Source organism: Vombatus ursinus, unplaced genomic scaffold (assembly GCF_900497805.2).
Source record: "Vombatus ursinus unplaced genomic scaffold, bare-nosed wombat genome assembly UNPS02014945.1, whole genome shotgun sequence".
NCBI classification, from domain to species: Eukaryota; Metazoa; Chordata; class Mammalia; order Diprotodontia; family Vombatidae; genus Vombatus; species Vombatus ursinus.
In genome coordinates, this window is record NW_020954723.1 from 5,249,229 (window position 1) to 5,270,006 (window position 20,778).

The following is a 20,778-nucleotide window of genomic DNA, read 5'->3' on the forward strand; positions in this document are numbered from 1 at the left end:
ATGATTCTGATATTCTCTCTCCTGGATCTATTTTCCAGGTCAGTTGTTTTTCCCATGAGGTATTTTGCATTTTATTCCATTTTTTCATTTTTTTGGATTTGTTTGATTGATTCTTGATATCTTATAGAGTCATTAGCTTCCTTGCTCAATACTAACTGTTAAGGAGTTGTTTTCCTCAATTAGTTTTTGTACTTTCTTTTCCATTTGGCCAATTCTACTTTTTAAGCAGTTGTTTTTTTTCCCTAAGCTGTTGACTCTTTCATAGTTCTCTTGCATCACTCTCATTTCTTTTACCTATTTTTCTTCTACTACTCTAATATGATTTTTAAGTTCCTTTTTGAGCTCTTCCATGACTTCTTTCTGGGCTTGAAACCACTTCTTGTTTTTCTTTGGGGTTTTGCCCATCAGTGTTTTGACATTGTTGTCCTCTTCTGAGTTTGTGTCTTGATTTTCCTTATCACCATAATAACTTTCTATGGTCAGATTCTTTTTTTATTGTTGTTGTTATTTTTTCACTCTTTTTTTCTTTTATTCAAGTCTTCTTGTACAAAATGATTAACATGGAACTTCCCTACACAACTACCATCTCAGGGAGGGGGAAGGGGAGGGAAAGACAAAACCTGGAACTCAAAACTCTAAATAAAAATGCCAAGAAATTGGGGAAAAAAAGGGGCAGCAGCAAAGGATTTGGTTACTATAGTTCTTTTTTTAATTAATTAATTAATTTTTAGTTTTCAACATTCACTTCCACAAGATTTTGAGTTCCAAATTTTCTCCCCATCTCATCCCTCCCCCAACCCCAAGATGGCATGCATTATGAATACCCCTTTCCCTAATCTGCCCTCCCTTCTATCTCTGTCCCCCTTCTCTTATCCCCTTCCCCTTCTATTTTCCTGTAGGGCAGGATAGATTTCTATACCCCATTTCCTGTATTTCTTATTTCCCAGTTGCATGTGAAAACAATTTTTTTAACATGTGTTTTTAAAACTTTGGGTTCCAAATTTTCTCCCTCCCTCCCCACCCACCCTCATTGAAAAGGCAAGCAACTCAATACAGGTTATACATGTGTAGTCATGCAAACACTTCCATAGTAGTCATGTTGTGAAAAACTAAGTACATTTCCCTTCATCCTATCCTGGCCCCCCTTTATTCTATTCTCTCTTTTGACCCTATCCTTCCTCTGAAGTATTTGCTTCTGATTACCCCCTCTCCCAATCTGTGCTCCCCTCTACCATCTCCCTGCTCTCTTGTCCCTTTCCCCCCTCCATTTTCCTGTAAGGTAAGATAGTTTTCCATATCCAACTGAGTGTGTATGTTATTCCCTCCTTAAGTCACATCCTATGAGAATAAGATTCACTCATTCCCTCTCACCTTCCCCCATTTCCCCTCCACTGTAAAAGCCTTTTCTTGTCTGTTTTATGTGAGATAATTTACCCCATTCTACCTCTCCCTTTCTCCTTCTCCTAGTGTAATCCTCTCTCACCCCTTAATTTTATTCTCCAGGTATCACCCCTTCATCTTCAACTCACCTTGTGCCCCCATCTATCTATCTATCTATCTATCTATCTATCTATCTATCTATCTATCTATCTACATACATATAATTTTTCCCCTCCAACTACCCTAATACCGACAAAGGTCTCGTGAGTTACAAATATCATCTTTCCAGGCAGGAATGTAAACAGTTCAACCTTAATAAGTCTCTTATGATTTCTCTTTCCTGTTTACCTCTTCATGTTCCACTTGAGTCTTGTATTTGAAAGTCAAATTTTCTATTCAGCTCTGGTCTTTTTATCAAGAATGCTTGAAAGTCCCCTATTTCATTGAATGACCATATTTTCCCCTGAAGGATTATACTCAATTTTGCTGGGTAGGTGATTCTTGGTTGTAATCCTATCTCTTTTGACCTCTAAAATATTATATTCCAAGCCCTGCAGTTCCTTAATGTAGAAGCTACTAAATCTTGTGTTATCCTGATTGTGTTTCCACAATATTTGAATTGTTTCTTTCTGGCTGCTTGCAATATTTTCTCGTTGACCTGGAAACTCTGGAATTTGGCTATAATATTTCTAGGAGTTTTCCTTTGGGGACCTCTTTCAGGAGGTGATCTGTGTATTCTTTCAAGTTCTATTTTGCCCTCTGGTTCTACAATATCAGGGCAGTTTTCCTGGATAATTTCTTGAAAGATGATGTCTGGGCTCTTTTTTTGATCATGGCTTTCAGATAGTGCAATAATTTTTAAATTCTCTCTCCTGGATCTATTTTCCAGGTCAGTTGTTTTTCCAATGAGATATTTCACATTGTTTTCTATTTTTTCATTCTTTTGGATTTGTTTTACAGTGTCTTGATTTCTCATAAAGTCACTAGCTTCCAATTGTTCCATTCTGATTTTTAAGGAAGTATTTTCTTTGGTAATCTTTCGGACTTCCTTTTCCATTTGTCCAATTTTGCTTTTTAGGGCATTCTTCTCCTCATTGGCTTTTTGGACCTCTTTTGCCATTTGGGTTAGGCTATTTTTTTAAGGTGTTATTTTCTTTAGTATTTTTTTGGGTCTCCTTTAGCAAGCTGTTGACTTGTTTTCATGATTTTCTTGCATCACTCTCATTTCTCTTCCCAGTTTTTCCTCTACTTCTCTTACTTGTTTCTCAAACTCCTTTTGGAGCTCTTCCATAGCCTAACTGATTCATATTTTTCTTGGAGGCTTTGGATGTAGGAGCTTTGGCTTTGTTGTCTTCTTCTGGTTGTATGTTTTGATCTCCTTTGTCACCAAAGTAAGATTCTATAGTCTGACTTTCTGTTCCTCTGTTTGCTCATCTTAAAAGTCAATTGCTTGACTTTTAAACTCTTTGTTAAGGTAGGGCTCAGCTTCCAGTGTGGAGGGCATACTATCCCAAGCTTCAGGGGTTTTGTGCAGCTGTTTTCAGAGCTACTTCTAGGGACCTGTAAGTTTTCCATTCTTCCAAGATGGTACTATCAAAGGTGAGGTGTTTACTCCTTTCCTGGCCTGTGCTCTGGTCTATGAGTGACCACAAGCACTCTTTTCTGCCTTGGAACTGTAAGAAGGATTTCCTCTCCACTACCACTACAAGCTCCACCACGCCAGCACTCCTCCGTGCTCCAGGACTGCCACCCAGAACTGCGACCCAGATTCAAGCACGGGCAAAGCAAGAGAATCCTGCACCAGCAAAGAGATCCCTGCAATCCCCCTCTGATCACCCACTCAATTCCCTCTCAATCTGTGGGCCAGAAGCTCAAGAAGCAGCTGCTGCCCGGAGCCACACTCGGGGACTAGGGCTGGGACCATGCTTCTCTCTCACCGCAGTTACAGACTTTTCCCACTAACCCCCTAAGTTGTCTTTGGTGCTCCTGGGTTGAGAAGTCTGGAATCCACCACAGCTGCCCATGATTCAGTCCTCTGAGGCCTGCTCCAGGTTCGCTGAGGCCTGTTTTGCCTGCGTGCCCATGCTAAACTGAGCTTCTCTCCCTGCCCAGCGTGATATACCTTTCCAATCAACCATTCAGGCTGTCTTGTAAATTTGTTTCACTCTGTCTTTTTGTGGGTTCTACTACTTTAGAATTTGTTTAGAGCCGTTTTTTACAGGTATTTGGAGGGGTTTGGAGGAGACCTCAAGCAAGTCACTGATTTTACTCCAACATCTTGGCTCCACCCTGATAATTTCTTGAAAGATGTTGTCCAGGCCTCTTTTTTTTTTTTATCTTGGCTTTCAGGTAGTCCAATAATTTTAAAATTATCTCTCCTGGATCTATTTTCCAGGTCAGTTGTTTTTCCAATAAGATATTTCACATTGTCTTCTATGTTTTCATTCTTTTGGTTTTGTTTTATAATTTCTTGATTTCTCATAGAGTCATTAGCTTCCATTTGCTCCATTCTAATTTTTAAGGAATTATTTTCTTCTGTGAGCTTTTGGACCTTCTTTTCCATTTGACTGATTCTGCTTTTTTAAGGCATTCTTCTCCTCATTGACTTTTTGGACCTCTTTTGCCATTTATGTTGGTCTATTTTTTAAGGTGTTACTTTCTTCAGGTTTTTTGGGGTCTTTAGCTAGCTATTAACTTGTTTTTCATGAGTTTCTTGCATCACTCTCATTTCTCTTCCCAGTTTTTCCTCTACTTCTCTTACTTGCTTTTCAAAATCTCTTTTGAGCTCTTTCATGGCCTGAGATCAATTCATGTTTTTCTTGGAGGTTTTGGATGTAAGAGTTTTCACTTTGTTGTCTTCTTCTGGTGGTATGTTTTGATTTGCCTTGTGACCAAAGTAAGATTTTATAGTCTGAGTATTTTTCCTCTGTTTGCTTATCTTCCCAGTCAATTATTTGACTTTTAAACTCCATGTTGAGGTAGGGTTCTGCTTCCGGTGTGGAGAATGTACTGTCCCAAGCTTTGGGGGTTTTGTGCAGCTGTTTTCAGAGATACATCTAGGGACCTGTAAATTTTTAGTTCTTCCAATGTGATATGATCAAAGGCAAGGCGTTTACTCCTTTCCTGGCCTGTGCTCTGGTCTATGAGTGACCACAAGCACTCTTTTCTGCCTTGGAACTGTGAGAAGGATTCCCTCTCCACCACCACTACAAGCTCTACCACGCCAGTGCTGCTTCTCACCCCAAGACCACCACTCAGGAATGCAACCCAGACCCAAGCATGGGCAATACAAGAAAATCCTGCTTCAGCACCAGCACAGAGATCCCTGCATTTGCCCTCTGATTAGCCACTTGATTCCCCCCCCCCCACATCTGTGGTCTGAGAGTTATGAAAGCAGCTGCTGCCGCTGCTGCCCAGGGCTATGCCAGGACTAGGGCCAGACCATGTCTGTCTCTCACCCAGGTCTGACAGACTCTTCCCACTGACCTTCTAAGGTTGTTTTTAGCATTTGTGGGTTGAGAAGTCTGGAAACTGCCACAGCTCCCTTTGATTCAATCCCCTGAGGCCTGCTCCTGGTCCACTGGGACCCCTTCTGTGCCAGCGTGTCCTGCACTAGACTGTGCTCCTTTCCGAGTCTGGTGTAACAGACCTTTCCCGTTGACTACAGGTTGTCTTGGGCTGGAAATTTGTTCCACTCCATCTTTTTGTGGGTTCTGCTGCTCTAGAATTTGTTTAGAATCCTTTTTTACAGGTATTTGGAGGAGTTTGGGGGAGAGCTCAAGCAAGTGCCTGCTTTTACTCCACCATCTTGGCTCTGCCCCCCCCACCCCCCTTTTGTTGTTGTTTTTTTGCTCATCTTTGTTGGCCTTTATCTTTTCTTTTAAATTTGAGCTTTATTTCCCAAGTGGAAGGGACATTGTTTCAGGCTTCTTGTGGCAGGGGCTACAGGCATTTGCTGTTTACCTCTGCTACACTGATGTTGCCCTGAGATCCAAGGGGGACCCTTGTGTGTGGTGCTATGCTGAGGGAATGGGGTGGGGGGTTGGCTGGCAGTGCTATATGCTGTAGGGGTTTGGCAGCTTACCTAGAGCTGATGCATGGTCCCAGTAGGAGGTGTCTAGTGTGTGCTGAGGCCAGTGGGGTGTTTCTATGTTTCCTTGGGGCTACACTGATGTATGTAGATGTCTGGCTATTAGTGGCTGCCTGTTTGCCCAGCGCTATGCTGAAGCACTGCAGGGTCCCTGAGGCTGGCTGCTTGTTTGCTTGGGTACCCATAGGGTTTGCTTGGGCACCCATGGGGTTTGCATTTGCCTTTTTGCCTGGGGCTGGAGGCTGCCTATTTGCCCAGGGCTACACTGAAGCCTGAGATGGTTCTCAGTGCTGGAGTTTGCCCATTCCCCTGGCTATGCTGAGGCTTTGGGGGTCCTGGTGTTGCCTACTCCACCTCACTGGGGTTCAGGATCTACCACTGGTTTGCTGATGTGGGACTTCCTGCTGGCTTACTGGGATGCTTCCTATCCTGGAATGCATTCCCTTTTTGTTCAAGTGAGACAGATGTTTCCTGCTGATCTTCCAAGTTTTGTGGGCTCAAAGATTGTTTCACCTCACCTTTTTGCTGATTCTGCTGTTCCAGGATTTGCTTTGGGGTACTATTTTATGGTTGTTTGGAGGTGAATATGGGAGAGTAATGGCAATTTACTGCTTACTCCACCATTCTGGCTCCTAGAAATCTAGTGAATCTCTACAGTTATTCTTATTAGTTTCACCCAGTGTTCTAGCACATCAAGACTTTTTTGAATGCTGACTTTGTAATCCAGTGTGCTATTTGCCTTTTGTCATTTATAATTTGGATAATCATGCTATCTATTGTCTTTATCCGAGTTACTGATGAAAATGTTAAATCACACAAGGACAAGCATTTATCCTTGGCTTCCCATCCCATTAGCCATCCACTCCAGACATATTCTTGTCACTTGCCCTGTTTCTGAAACCCATTAGACTTTGAGATATGATGTACTGAGGGACTTAATTCATTCATTCAATTCGTGCACTGGGGCTAAGCTGTCCTAGTATGTTCACATTTGCTTTCTTACATTATAACCTCTACATTGGATTGTTTGTTACCTATGCTTCATTCATTTATGCAGGGATGTCTAAGACAATGGGTCTAGTTCCTTTTTTGGATTTTGTCTCTTTTGAATATAATGCCACCCTTTAGGCTCCCTTCCCCAATTTACCCTGGTACTGGCAGTAGTCCTCAGAGGGCAGCTGCTACTACTTTTAGGATTGTAGGGGGTAGCTCTATGACTGGCTATTCTCCTAACTCTGATTCATGAGCGTCCATGAAAGACTTACACATAAAAATCAGTCAGTAGACTCAATTCTTTAGCAAATGTGTTTACTCAAATCCCATACTAAAAAATAGTAGTTACAAAGCATTTTCCTCCAAACCAAGGGCACACTTTCCAACAAATGCACACAGAGATCATGATGATGGGGGGAGGGGAGGGAGAGAAGAGTGAGCATAAACTTAAAATACATGGTAATGAGGTGTACGTGTAGGGAGCACATATGGCCAAAGCAACTCACAACTCTAATAATGTAGGGCCTCAGTGTTCTTTCTCTTTCTGGAGGGCACTCTCAAAGGGATATGTTGTTGGACATAGATGAGTTGCTCTGATGAACAACTAGGTTTGCTCTAACTTGGCTAGATGGGCCAACCTCCTGCTGACTGGATCAAACATGTTATTTGACTATTGAACTGGTTCCTCACTGGATTTGTCTGCAGCTGGGATGGACTGAGAAGGTTACTTGGCCACTGGACTTCTGCTGGACTGAGCTTGGCACCCTGTCCCTGAGTAGCTACTGGTAGGCTATGCTGTTCACTGAGGTGCTGGGCTCTTGTCAAGGACCCTGTCTTTGCTGGATAGGTTATTCTGTTAGTCTCCTTGGGTATGTATGTCTGTGTCTATATGTATATCTCTATCTATTTATTTATAGCTTTAGCTAGTCACCATTTTAAGCTATTAGCCTGGCTTGGTGGTAGTAAGTTTTCTTCAATTGGAGCTGTTATGTGGTTTTTTTCAGATGGAATATTACTTTGCTCTTTCAGTAAATGGAACAACTCAGTCTAGGATTGACAGGCACCTTCTTTGATTCCCTCTGATCATCTATTTGTCAGCTCTAGGCAGGTTATGGGAAAAGTCTAAATTCTAAAGTCTAAGTTCTTCCTTCTGGTAACCTCTCCTGCTTTCAGGATAGCTTTATCAAGCCATTTCTCTATTTATGGTGATCATTTCCAATTCAGCTAGTTACACTTTCCTGAAGATCACTGGGGCCTTGTGAAGATGAATAACTAAGGTTAAAGGTATGACTGTAGCCTGTACCCTGGAGGAAAGTTCATTGACTTTGCTGACCTTTTCATACGTAGTTAACCTATTCAAGCCTCTAAACTTTTCTAAGTTAAGGAATGTTTATCTTACATTGGAAGGCCTTCCCCCTTTATTTTATCTTTATCTTTTTGTTCTGACCTTTCAGTACCCGGGCATACAAGTACATGAACTGCTTGTCTTTTTCCTGAATTATAGTTACACCCTAAGACATCTAACTTGATAGATAGACATAGACAGTAAATTTCTCTTTCCCCATTTCTTTTTACTTTAAAGTCCTTTTGATTGAATTTTCAAGGCTCCAGGAAGATGCTTTCTTACCATTAAGTGCACTCCATCCTTGGATAGGAGTATATCATTCCTATAGTTTAAGTAGTAGTTCCAAAGTCCAAAGTTCATTCTAAAATACCATCTTCTCAGCCAACTGTTCATTTTCCAAATCTGCCTTTCTCTTCAGAATCCCTTACTGTCAATGGGCAGTAGTGATGAAAACACTGCTTGTTGCCTAATATATTCCAGTTCCTTTCCCAAGACTTCATCATCTTCAGCCGTGTTCTCTATGGTCTTTCTGCCTCTGTCATTTGTGCCCACATGAATTCCTACAGGTGAGCCCTAGTCAACCTATTTGACAAGTCTTAGAAGGTTCTCTGTCATGTTCCAGGAAGACCAAAGACCTTTCTGTTGTTGCTATTAGGTGGACAAACAGCTACCCCAATAGCCCTCATCAGGGAATCACCAACCACCACTATTTGCCTCTTTTTCCTCTGACCCTTAGGGGATGATTTCTCAATTTACAGCACCTGTGGGTCCACCTCATTGCTCTTTAGAGGACAAAAGGGTAGCTTCTTCTTCAGGGTGTCTAACTCTTTCTTCTTCAGGAAGAGATAGACATATACACATATATGTATATGTGTATGAGTATGTGTGTGTATACATATACACACATATTTCCAAATCTTAGAGACTCAGTTTATTCATTTTAAAATGGAAGGGACATTAGAGGCCATCCCACATTTTACATGAGAGAAAAATGGGGCAGACAATGGCTTAGTGATTTGCCCAGGGTCATAGAGCTGATAACCAACCATCTGTGAGGCAGAATTCAGACTTGGCTTTTCCTGACTCCAGGTCCATCCCTTTCTTATCTACTGCCATACCTAAGATATTGAACAACAAAAATATAATTCTAGCTCTAAAGCTGCCTATAATCATTGAAATCTTCCAAGAGTAGATTGCGGCGGAGTTGGGCCTTGAAGATTATAGAGTGGTATGGTCTTTAAAAAAAGTCCTTTAAGATAAATTAAAAAGTACTATTTCTCTTCCCCATTAAATGTGCCTCTCTCTCTTTAACTGCTCACTCCAAGGATAATTTCTGTTGGTTATTTTTGTCCTGTGTGATTCAATTGATCAGGAATAGCCCTGAGAAGTATAATAGCACCTTTTTTTTCCCCCACAAGTAGCCTTGATGTTTCTGAGCAGAAATTTGATTGTTACTATTATTGAATGACATTGGCATAGCTTGGCATCACAGGAAGAGTCTCCTCCCTGACCATCCTGCTGGTACTCAGAGAAGTAGTCCTACTGCCCCATGATAGAAACATGCTGGTAGTGTCCTGATGACTCGTTGCCCTCTGTGAAGACTGGGGAATAACAGGGAGCCTGTCCAGTCAGAGTCTAATCCTGCTGAATAAATTCTCATGAAAAGGAGGCAATAGACACCCTGTTCCTTTCCTGAAATTTTTTTCTCTGAAAATTTTTCTCTGACAATTTAAATCCCTTCTGGATTATGGTGGTTGGTGGCAGATCAAGTATATATAGCAGAGGCCAACCTGGGTCTGAGGTTTGAAGGGTACAGACAGTAAGTGCTAAAGAAGTTCATGGAAGGAGACACCACTTTAGGTTGGGGTAGTCAGGGAAGGGTTTTCCAGAGATGAGGCAGTCTAAAGGGGTACTGAGACACGCACATCTAGAAGTGGTTCAGATCAAGAGTCAGATTGCAGATTCAATTCAACATATTGTTTATTAATTTTCAGGCTAGACCCTGGATATACAAAGACAAAAACAAAATGGTTCCTACCCTCAAAATAGAGAAGAGCAGGGTAAGTTGTAAGAGGTTCAAACAGAGGGGGCTGACAGACATTATTCATTCAACCACCACTTTTAGGTGCTTGCTAGGTGAGGCAGGAGCACTGTGCTAGGTGTGGAAGGGTGGGAGGGCAAGAAATACAAAGATTAGATAAGATAGTCCCGGCCCACAGAGAGTTTACCACTCAGAAGGGGTACATAAGACACAGACAAATTACTATACCTATAGTACAAAACTATACATTTTAAGTGTATAAGAGGTAAAGTGCTGTGTGAGGTCTAGGGAAGGGAAGAGACCATTACCAACCCTGGGGGTGGGAGGTAGGGGCCTGGGAAGGCTTCAAAGGGGAATTGGCATTTGAATTAGGCTCAAAGAATGGCTGGATGAGTAGGATTTCAGAAGGCCAGGGCAAGGTCAGGAAAGGCATTCTAGGCATCCCTGAATTTCCTGGCTATCTCAAACACTGTTATAAATGACACATGAAATCATGGATTTCAACACTTGGAAGTCAAAATGGTGGCCTCAGTTTGGGGATGAGTTTGGGTGCAATAATGAGGCTCCAACAGCAACCCCTCCAATTCTGACCCTATTTTGGGGACTATAACCAGGCCCAGACTATCTGGTCCCAGTAAAATGCCAAGGTTCTGTGATGCTCACTGATTCATAACATCCCTGAGTTGTTAGAATTATGGAGACCACTTCTGAAATGAGACTAGAAGGTTGACTTGAAGTTTGAAGAAACTGGGAGTTGAACCTCTCCTTCAGTACTTAGTAACTATATGACCTTGGAAATGTCACATAACTTCTCTGGGCCTCAGTTTCCCCATATATAAAACTGAAATACTCAAATGGATTCATGATCTCATGGATGTGGGTCTTCCTTCCCATGATGTAGATTGTAGAACATTCATGTGTATAAATTTTATGTGGCTATTATCCATATTCTCCCATAAGTTGACTATAGGGGGTCCACCCAACATACTGGGGGGGCAGTGCTTCTTGCTTCCTCTTCAAAGTGGAAGAATACCAGGAGAGCACACAAGCAGCTCTATGCAACCCATTCATAAAATGGGAATCATAATACTTCTAGTACCTGCTTCATGGAGCTGTTGTAAGGATTAAATGAGATAATTTACATAAAACACTATATACATGTCAGTTATTTTTATTATTTCTATATAGAAGGGCAATGAAGTAGTATCACATATAAAGAAGACCTACCAGTGTGAGGAAATCCAGAAACTAGAGGGTGGAGAATATATGGATAAGGATGACTAAAAGGAGAAAAAGAATTAATACTCTTCTGGGACATACTATAGACCACTTGGACAGAGGGAGGAAAGAGATAAGGACTTTAAGTAAATAGTTCATAAATACGACACAAAGCTGTGGAAGACTTCAACTATCTGTACATCTGCCAAAGCAGAGGAGGTGACAAATTCTTGACTTGGCTCAATGATAAATCCATTCTTCAAAAGGTGGAGAAATTGATGAGGGGAGCTACTGTTCTGGTTCTGATTCTGACAAATAAGGAAGAGATGATTCCTGATGGGAACCCTAGAGGAAACTGACCACTTGAGCTTCGAATTTGTGACAGAGAAGGAGAAGAAATCCAGGCATAATCTGACACATAACCTAGGTTTGAGGAGAGCAGTTTTCAGAGACCAGAGAAAATATAGGATGGATCCCATGACCTAAAGTTCTCCAGGAAAAATGGCCTAAGAGATGTGGGAATCTCTGAAGACTGAAATTCCAACTACACAAACACAGATGACTCTGAAGAGGAAGAAAAGGGGGAGATATCTAAAGAGAAACAATGGGGGTATACCAGGAAATCGTCCATCAGCTTAGATTTTTAAAAGGTGTATAGGAGATGGAAGTAAGTAATGAAGAATGATTATGGAAATAGGGAACAATCCTATAAGAATAGCATCAATAGTGCCAAAGAGTAAGTTGAGACTTAAATTATGTTGATGACAAGTGGAAGATTAAAAAAAAAAAAGAATTGGGCCACCTCTCAGAGTGGATGGGATGATAACAATGGCCAAGAAAATGAAGAGCTACTTCACTGTTCTGTGATTCTGACATACTATGATTTTATGGCCCTTCCAGTTCTAACATTCTATGATCTATGGTTAGATGAAAAAGGCACCTGCTGTGGGACGTTTGGCTGAATCCCAAACATCTCCTCCTTGGGAGAGGTAGGGATTGCTATGTGTTTTGTCATTTTATCCCCAGGGCCTGGCACAATGTCTAGCTTAATAAACGCTTTTTTGGAAGGGGAATTGTGGAATGCAAAAATTTCACTATGAATAATGCTACTTAACAAACTGCATGCTATAATATTTTCAGGTGTCCCTGGAACCAGTGACGAATCTCCCACTTACTTAATTATAAAAAAAAAACAAACCAAAGTATTTGTAACAAACATCTTTCTAAAAGAAAAAAATACACCCCATTCAGGAATGGTTATACCATGCTTCCAAAAGATGGCTATACGTCCAGTTCAATTATCTCTGAGACTCAAGGAAGATATGAAAGAGCACAGTTATACATCAAGATTTAAGTCAAGTATGAGGCTTATTGCCTTAGCATCAGTTCTTCTAGGGGTTCACAGTAGCCCCCAAATCACTGCTGTCTCTGGATTATCAGTCTTTTGTCAAACCATAAATTGTGTCTGTTATCAAATGTGATTTTGGAAAGGGAAGATGGATGTCAACTGTTGAAAGGGGAGGTAGTCAAGTAGGCAGTTCAATGACAGCATTCTGAGAGAAGTGACAACTAATTAAAAAGTTACTTGACTTTTCTGGGGTGCTCTGAGGTTTATAAAGTTGATCTTCTCAACAACCCTTGTGAGGAAGCACTATGTGCCCATTTTTCAGATGAAGAAACTGAGATTCAGAGAAGTGAAGAGACTTTTCTATGGTCACAGAACTAGTGAGTATCAGGGATTTGAATGTTGCTTTTCCCAAATTTGATTTCAGCACTCCCACCCACCCCACCCCACTACCACAGCAACAGTTGGAAGAATTTGGTCCAGGTGCTTATGGGACTGACCGATACATAAATAATGCCTTGATTTTGATCCATCCTCCAAACAGCTGCAAAAGTGATTTTCCCAAAGTACAGGTCACTCAATAAACTCCAATGCCTCTCTATTACCAAATATAAACTGTTTGGTTTTTAAAGTCCTTCAAAATCTGCTCCAAATTACCTTTGCACATTTATTATATATTACTCCGCTCCCCATACTCTGAAGTCTAGCCTTTTTACTGTTCCCTACATTAGGCATTCCATTTCTCATCTCAATACCTTTGCATTGACTGAGCCCCATGCCGAGTACAGGCCCACTCATCTCTATTTTGTATACACTCATATGTATAGATATTGCCTCCTCTGATAGAATGTAAATTTCATGAGGGCAGAGTTTGATTCATTATTGGATTTTATATCCCCAGAGCCTAGTACAGCACCTGGCATATAGAAGGTGTTTAGTAAATGACTAATCATTGATTATATGATTGCAGAAACCTGCATTAGAATCATTATGAACAACACACACTAAGCAGAATTCTCTTAAATAATGTCCTAGGGACACATGCAAGATTTCTGTTCCATCTAATTCTCTTCAACAAACATTAGTCTCCCCTCTTTGTATTTTTGGTATCTATAACTCACTCCTAGGGCAGGTACCCCATCAATGCTCAGCTACCACCTTAAGAGACAGCCTGGAATCAGAGTTCTGGAATAACATCAGAGCCTAGAATAACAGTTTGATCATCATGTTCTTTGATTGTTTCATGTATAATAAGTAGCCTTGTCTGCCCAAGGAAGCTGTAAGCTGTTGGGGGTAAGGATCATATTTTATGATGCATTAAAAAATACATAACCCTCTGCCCAATTTGTCTTACTCCCCACCCTGGAATAATATGCAGACACATATGCCAAATACGGATTAGACACCCCATGAATACTTGCCGACCGATGAATAGCAAAAATACCTGTGGTACCATCAGAATACGTTGCCTTGATGAGGAGGGAGAAAAGACTTCTTTCCTACCATGAGGAAATAGAAGTTTCCTTTAAGGTAAGGAGAAAAGAGATAGCCCAGGATATAGTCTATAGTCGGGCACTTTGAGGAGAAAAGCAGGAGCCTGGGCTGACCTGCTGGCTGAAAGGGCATTCCTGCCTGATGGGGAAACAACAGAACAAAGCCCTGAGGCAGCATGGTGTAGTGGAGACAGTTCTGCCCTGGGAGAGAGGTGTTAAACCTCCAGTGTACTTTAGCTAAAACACAAGACCTTGGACAGGTCACTTTTCTCCATGTCTCAGTTCTCTCGTCTGTGAAGTGGATATGGGACCTTTAAGGACTCTTCTAATGCTAGTATTCTGGGTTCAAACTAGCTCACACTTGACTAGTTGATTATAGAAACCTTAATTAGAATCACAGTGAATGACACACACTTTAGAACTTTAAGCAGACTTTCCCTAATGCCCTATGAACCTAAGCAAGGTTTCATTCTAAGAATATCAGCTCAAACCATTTCTCTTCGCTGGTCTCCTCTTTTGTGTTTTTGCTATCTATCTATCTATAGATCACAGTTGCCCTGCTGTGATAATCTTCTTGTTCAGTTATTTCAGTTGTGACCCCTTTTGGGATTTTCTTGGCAAACGTATTGGAGTGACTTGTCATTTCCTTCTCCAGTTCATCTTACAGACGAGGAAACCGAAGCAAACAATAAAGTATTAATTTACCAAAAAAGAAAGGTGACTTGCCCAGGGTCATACAGCTAGTACATGTCTGAAGCCAGATTTGAACTTGGGTCTTCCTGATTCCAGGCCTGGTATTCAATCCACTGGGCCATCTAGCTGCCGTGTGACAATCTATCCTTAGATTTTTTTTAAAAAATGATTTTATTTTCCACGAAGGTTTTCTCTTTTATCTTCTTTCCCATATTTCCCTCTTGTGCTTCCATTTTGGAGGGTACACTAAGCAGTGTACTGACTGACGGTATGTATTGAAAAAGGGGTTGTCGAGAGGCAACGTGGCTTTACTAGATAGGGGGATGGCCTTGAAGTCAGAAAGATCTGAGTTCACGTCCTTGCCTCCAACACCGGCTGCATGAACCTTGGTATGTCAATTAACCGTGGTGCCCCAAGGCTAGTAATTGCAGAGTTGATGCTGACCTGCAATGGTAGGTATTAGCTTACCGGGAACTCTCTAGTTTATACCAATGAAATGATAGATCTGGTCCACAGAACAAATATCCAAAAAAAGGAAAATGAAGGTTGTTCCTGACCTCAGTCACTTGTTCTTGCCTCCGCAGAAAAAGTTCTCTCCCTTTTCCATGATGATGGACAGAGATTAATTGTGGGGGCAGGTGTGCTTTAAATTTTTTTTTCACAGTCGGTTGGGTTGCACAGTCATTCATTCATTCATTCATACCCTCCACTGATGACCAATAAAATGTATTTGTAAAAGTTGCTTGGTCCAGAGGCAACTAGGTGGCAGAGGGGATAGAGCACCAGCCCTGGAGTCAGGAGGACCTGGGTTCAAATCCAGCCTCAGACACTTATTAGCTATATGACCTTGGGCAAGTCACTTAATCCCAATTGCCTCCAAAAGGAAAAAAAGGAAAAGAAAGTGGCATGGTCTGCATTAGGAACATAGACTGAGGTCAAAGAACCAAAGAAAAGCTATGTGATTCAGATCACTGGCTAAACTCCCCCATGACCGGGCTCTAGCAAATGACCATTAAGAAGCAGGATGGGAGAGAGGGAGCATGGCCAAATGATGAGAGAACTGGCTCCAGAGTCAAGAAGACCTGGGTTTGAAGTCTTGCCTCCAACACACACTGGCTGTGCAACACTGGGCAAGTCACTTCCTGTCAGTGCCTCCAGTAGCTCTCGAAGCCTATGAAGTTGCTGAGAAACTCCCGACCTGCATTTGTAGATCGAGTTTCTTCATTTGGTGCTCCCTATACCAATGGAATCATGGATCTACTCTTCCTTCCCCCCAAAACATTTTATTTTTAAAAGAAGCAGTATGGGAATTTTTCAGCATGGCTTGGTGGTTCTTTTTTTTTTTTTTTTTAAGACAATTGAGGTTAAGTGACTTGCCCAGGGTCACACAGCTAGTACGTGTCAAGTGTTTGGCCTGAGGCCAGATTTGAACTCAGGTCCTCCTGACTTCAGGGGCAGTGCTCTATCCACTGTGCCACCTAGCTGCCCCTTGGTGGTTCTTTTTAAGGAAACGGTGTTGTATGATATCTTTCTTTCAGAGCCAGGGCTAATAATAGATCTTCCTATGAAAGATCTTAAAGGTCCAGGTATTTCTTATTAAAGCAGTTGTGAAAGGGACATACCTAAATTACTATGAACCTTCCTTCCTTCTCTCTCTTTCATTCCTCCCTTCCCTTTCTTTTTTTCTTTCCTCCCTTCCTCCTTCCCTCTATTTCTTTTCTCTTTCCTTTCTTCCTTACTTCCTCTCTTTCTGTTTTCTTTTTCTTTTCTTCCTTCCATCTTCCTTCTCTTCCTCTCTCCTTCCCTCCCTCCCTTGCTTCCTTCTTCCTTTCTCTCTCTTTTTCTCTCTTTCCTTCTTTCTTTCTCCTTCCTCCCTCCCTCCCTTGCTTCCCTTTCTTTCTTTTTTCTTTCTCCTTCCTTCCCCTCCTTTAGTTAGCCTTGCAAACCCTACTGGGAACGGAGGTGCTTTTAATATTAAAAAAGGAAAAATTAAAGAAAGAGATTGTTTGGAATATCTTCTTATTGCTGGCAAGGCTGAGAAACAGTTCTGAGATGATGCATAGAGACCAGAGCATGAAAAGGATGAAAAACGGCTCAGCCTTATTTCCTTATGCACCTTAGAGGGGGGTCCTTCTCATGATGCTGGATGGCTTTTAAAGGCATCAGGTGAATGTCACCTCAGTTTGTTTATCTGCCTGCAATGAATGTGTGTGTGTGTGTGTGTGTGTGTGTGTGTGTGTGTTATGCTTAATCCAGATCTTCTCTCTGGGTCCCTGACAAGTGCTCAGCTAATATTACTGAATAAAATGGATTTGTTCAGCGTGAATTCTAATCAAGACCCAAACTTTATAATAGAAGGAAAGGAGCTGTGTGAGAATCAGGAAGGAGGAAGTCAAGCAGAGATAGAGGAGTGTTTTTCCTCATTGCAATTCAAAAGCCTGAAATGGAATCTGACTGCTTGGTCAATTCTCACTCAGTCAGCTAGCAACCATAAAGGAGAAAACACCATTAAAAAAAACACCAAAACCCATGTATATAAAGTAAATGTTTTTTTTCCCCTGGACTTGGAAATGCTGCTCTGTCAGCTTCTAGCTCTAAGGGGCACCAATTCCCTTTTAAAAAAGAATATGAGTTATATAGTTCACAGAAGACTGGGGAGGGAGGGAAGAAGAGATGGAGATTAACCAGATTGTTAATAAAGAAGGTGTAGAATGAGGGGATAATTTGACATTGGTTAACAGGTCAGCAACTCTTAAGTTGCGAAACAAGAATCAAGATCCTTCTTCCATTTAAAGGATAACAAATAGCAAGAAATTAAGTCTTAAAACATACAACCCTCCCTTCATCTCCTCTTCCTCAGCTGAACTGGACCATTCTGTGTGACATTTAATACCCCATAGAAGAGCTAACCTGGAGTCTCACTTCTACTGCCTATTACTGCTGTGTAAGCTTGGCCTCATTGAGCTAGAGTTTCCTCACCTGTTTTTTTTTTAAAGTGGGGAAGGTAATCCTTGCCCTTCACACCTCTGAGGCCTACCCATTTGTGAGGATCAAATGGGATAGTGGAAATGGAAATTCACTTTGTAAAGTGTAAAGCACTATACAAATAATAAGGCAATTTTAAGGCATTAGTTGACTCAGAAGAAGAGAGTTTAATCTTCTCTGTGATGCTTCTGTGATTAATTTTTAGAGCTGGTCTCAGATTTAAGGAATATATATATACATATACATATACATATACATATATATATGTATATATAAAGAGGGGGAAGAAAGACAACAAAAATATGATGGTATTTCATTCAACACAGGTCCCTTGGAAGGCAGCCGTTTAGGGGAACAAAGTTCTGCCAAGGGCCAAGCCTGTAGATGATGCCAAACCACAACCAGTGTTACGGAGCTGTTGCCAAGGCCTCTAAGGGCAGACAGTCCCACTTGGTTTGTTTGTTCTCTTTGATGACAACTCCTTCTGTCTTTTGCCCTCTACTTGGCTTCCAGTGTCCAGAGCTTCTCTCTATCTATCCCCGCTTGTTTCTGCCAGTCTGTTGTTCATAATTGCCAGAGCTCCCACCCCTCCTGAAAATCCCTTGTGTCGGGCTGACACGTTGGCCTGTCGAGGACATCCATTGGCTGTCTCCGACAGTTGCTTCTGTAGTATGGCTAATGAGACCTTGTTGGAGGCTAAGAAGTCCTTCATGGAGATCATTTCTCCTGAGAGACGACGCCCATCTGTTTCACTCTCGATCACGCCATCTGTCTCAATGGAGATTTCTTGCCCACTCCGCACATTGCTGGGAGTTACCACATTTCTCCGTAAGAGTAAGGCTTTTCTTTGGCACTGGCAATAGTGGCATTCCATTTTCTTCAAGATCCAGTTGATGGACTGTTTGATGAGGATGGAGATCACATTGAACAAGGAATAAATGCAGCAGACACCCATGAGGATGAAGACGAAGTTGCCAAAGCGGTAGAGCCCTTGGCTCTCATACTGGGCATTCTGGCTACTGACAAGGTCACCAAAGCCAATGGTGCTGAAGGCCACGAAGCAGAAATAAAGAGAATCAAAGTAGCTCCAACCTTCAATGGGTGTGTACATGGCAGAGGCACAGCAGGAGATGATGAGGGAGGCCATGCACAGGATCAGCATGACATAATACACCGAGGGCTTCCATCCCACCATGCTGTCTGCCTCTGAGGTCCCAGAGCCTCTCTGGTTATCAGATTGCAGCTCCCCCTTCTTTTTGAGCTGCCTTTCATGGCATGACTTCATGATGTAGGCGATGACTGTAATCAGACGCTCTAAGAAGAGGTTGAAGAACAAGATGGTGCCTGCACATCCAATGAGACCATAAAATATCAGAAAAACTTTGCCTCCCACAGTTGCTGGTGTTGTCATGCCAAAACCTGGAAGAGACAAAAATGAGAGGAGAGAGGAGTAAGTGCAAGAAGGCCTTGGCTTTTATGGGATCAAGGTCTTAGTTTTGATGGACTGACAAAAGAGCAGAAGGAAAATCACCTAAAAAAATGACTGATTCTTTCTACAGAGAAATTCTCATTGTCTTACTAAATGAGGCAAAATCATACGACAGCAATAACAACAGACACTGGCATCGTTAGATTTGCAAAGTACTTGACAAATATTATCTTTTCTGTTCTTCACAACAGCTCTGTGAGATGTGTCATCCCTAATTATTATAGTATCCCCAATTTACAGATGAGGAAAGTGAGGCTCACAGGGGTTAACTGATATATCTATAATTATACATGAAGTGTTACAAGGAGGATTGAAATACTTCACATTCCATCCTGCCACTCTCCAAGACATGAGGACTCACTTAGTGAAGGCATTTGGTCAACTCTTGACTCTAACTTGAGCATGCTCTCTACTATATAACACTATCTCTAATGTGTAGTGGAAAAGAGCATGAAACCTGGAACCAGGAAAACTGAGTTCTAGACCTGGTGTCACCCACTTATGTGGCCTTGAGCATTTTACTTCCCATTAGAATGTAAGCTCCATGAAAGGAGGGATTGTTTCATTCTTTGCATCCATTGCTCCTCCTCATACCTAGCACAGTGCCAGGAATAAAGAAGGCAATTAATAAATCATCGATTGATTGAGTCTTGGTTTCCTCAATCTATAAACTTTGGGGTTGGACAAGATAATATCTCATGTACCTTCTAGTTTTAATATTAATGATAGCTCGTAAGACAATAAAGTTGTTTCTAGATAGAAAGTCTACTACTTTTTTTAAAATACTGATATAACGTCCCTCCTATATCCCCAGGTCAAGTCCAAGACCATCAGTGCTAGGGCAATACTGGGGAAAACCCATCCATATTTTCATTTCTACAGCTAGCATACCACACTTGCCCAAACCAACCCCTTAAACCAAAGGTTCCAGAGGTCATTCTCTCTCTCTAGGTTCCCTGATCAACAAGGAGACCAAACCCCAGTGACACAGCTGATTCTATAATCTGGACAAGTGGGTTGCCCCAGGAGAAGCCAAGGAACTACCCTACTGGACAAGTATAATGAATCACTAATCAATTTTCTAACTCAATTAAATTCTCTTTCCCTAAGAATACAAACAGCACTCTACAGAATAACACACACACATATGTACACACACACACTTATTTATAATTGCATTTGGTAAAGTAAATGAATAGGATATAATTAAGAGATGGAAGTACGTGGCTTAACTCAATTTAACAATTCAGGAATGTCCAGGTAAGATGGCCACATCAAGTGACTGGATGGGACCAGGACAGTGGAAGAAGATGGAGGTAAGCACTGGGATAGAAATCATGTTTATTTTGCAGCCATAACCTCCAAAAGGTGGGTGTATTTTCTTTTTCAATTGTTATTTTTCAATAATAAGTATGTGAATCTTAGCCTAGTGTTCTTCACCGTTTATTATTCACAGGAAGCACAGTAATATTAACATGAACTAGTGCTTACTGTTGGCCTTTAAATTCTCCCATCATAGGTCAGTTAGCCAGAGATGCACAAAGTGGAAGAGATGAGAATGAATGAATGGATGGATGGGTGGGTGAAAATACATTTATTAAGTGCTTACTGTATGCCAAGCACTGTACTAAAGGCTAGGAATACAGATGGAAAAACAAGACAGTCCTTGCTGTCATGGAGCTCACATTCTAGTTGAAGGAGATCAC

At 41.4% G+C, this 20,778-nt stretch overlaps 1 protein-coding gene across 1 annotated transcript in view; it reads right to left on the reverse strand.

The window, feature by feature from the left end:
- Positions 1-18,112: 18,112 nt before the first annotated feature.
- KCNK13 (potassium two pore domain channel subfamily K member 13) overlaps positions 18,113-20,778 on the reverse strand; it is a 205,771-nt gene continuing 203,105 nt past the window's right edge. The window contains exon 2 of the mRNA XM_027844903.1: positions 18,113-19,002. Within this exon, the coding sequence (XP_027700704.1) occupies positions 18,113-19,002 (890 nt within the window). The remainder of the gene's footprint in view (positions 19,003-20,778) is intronic.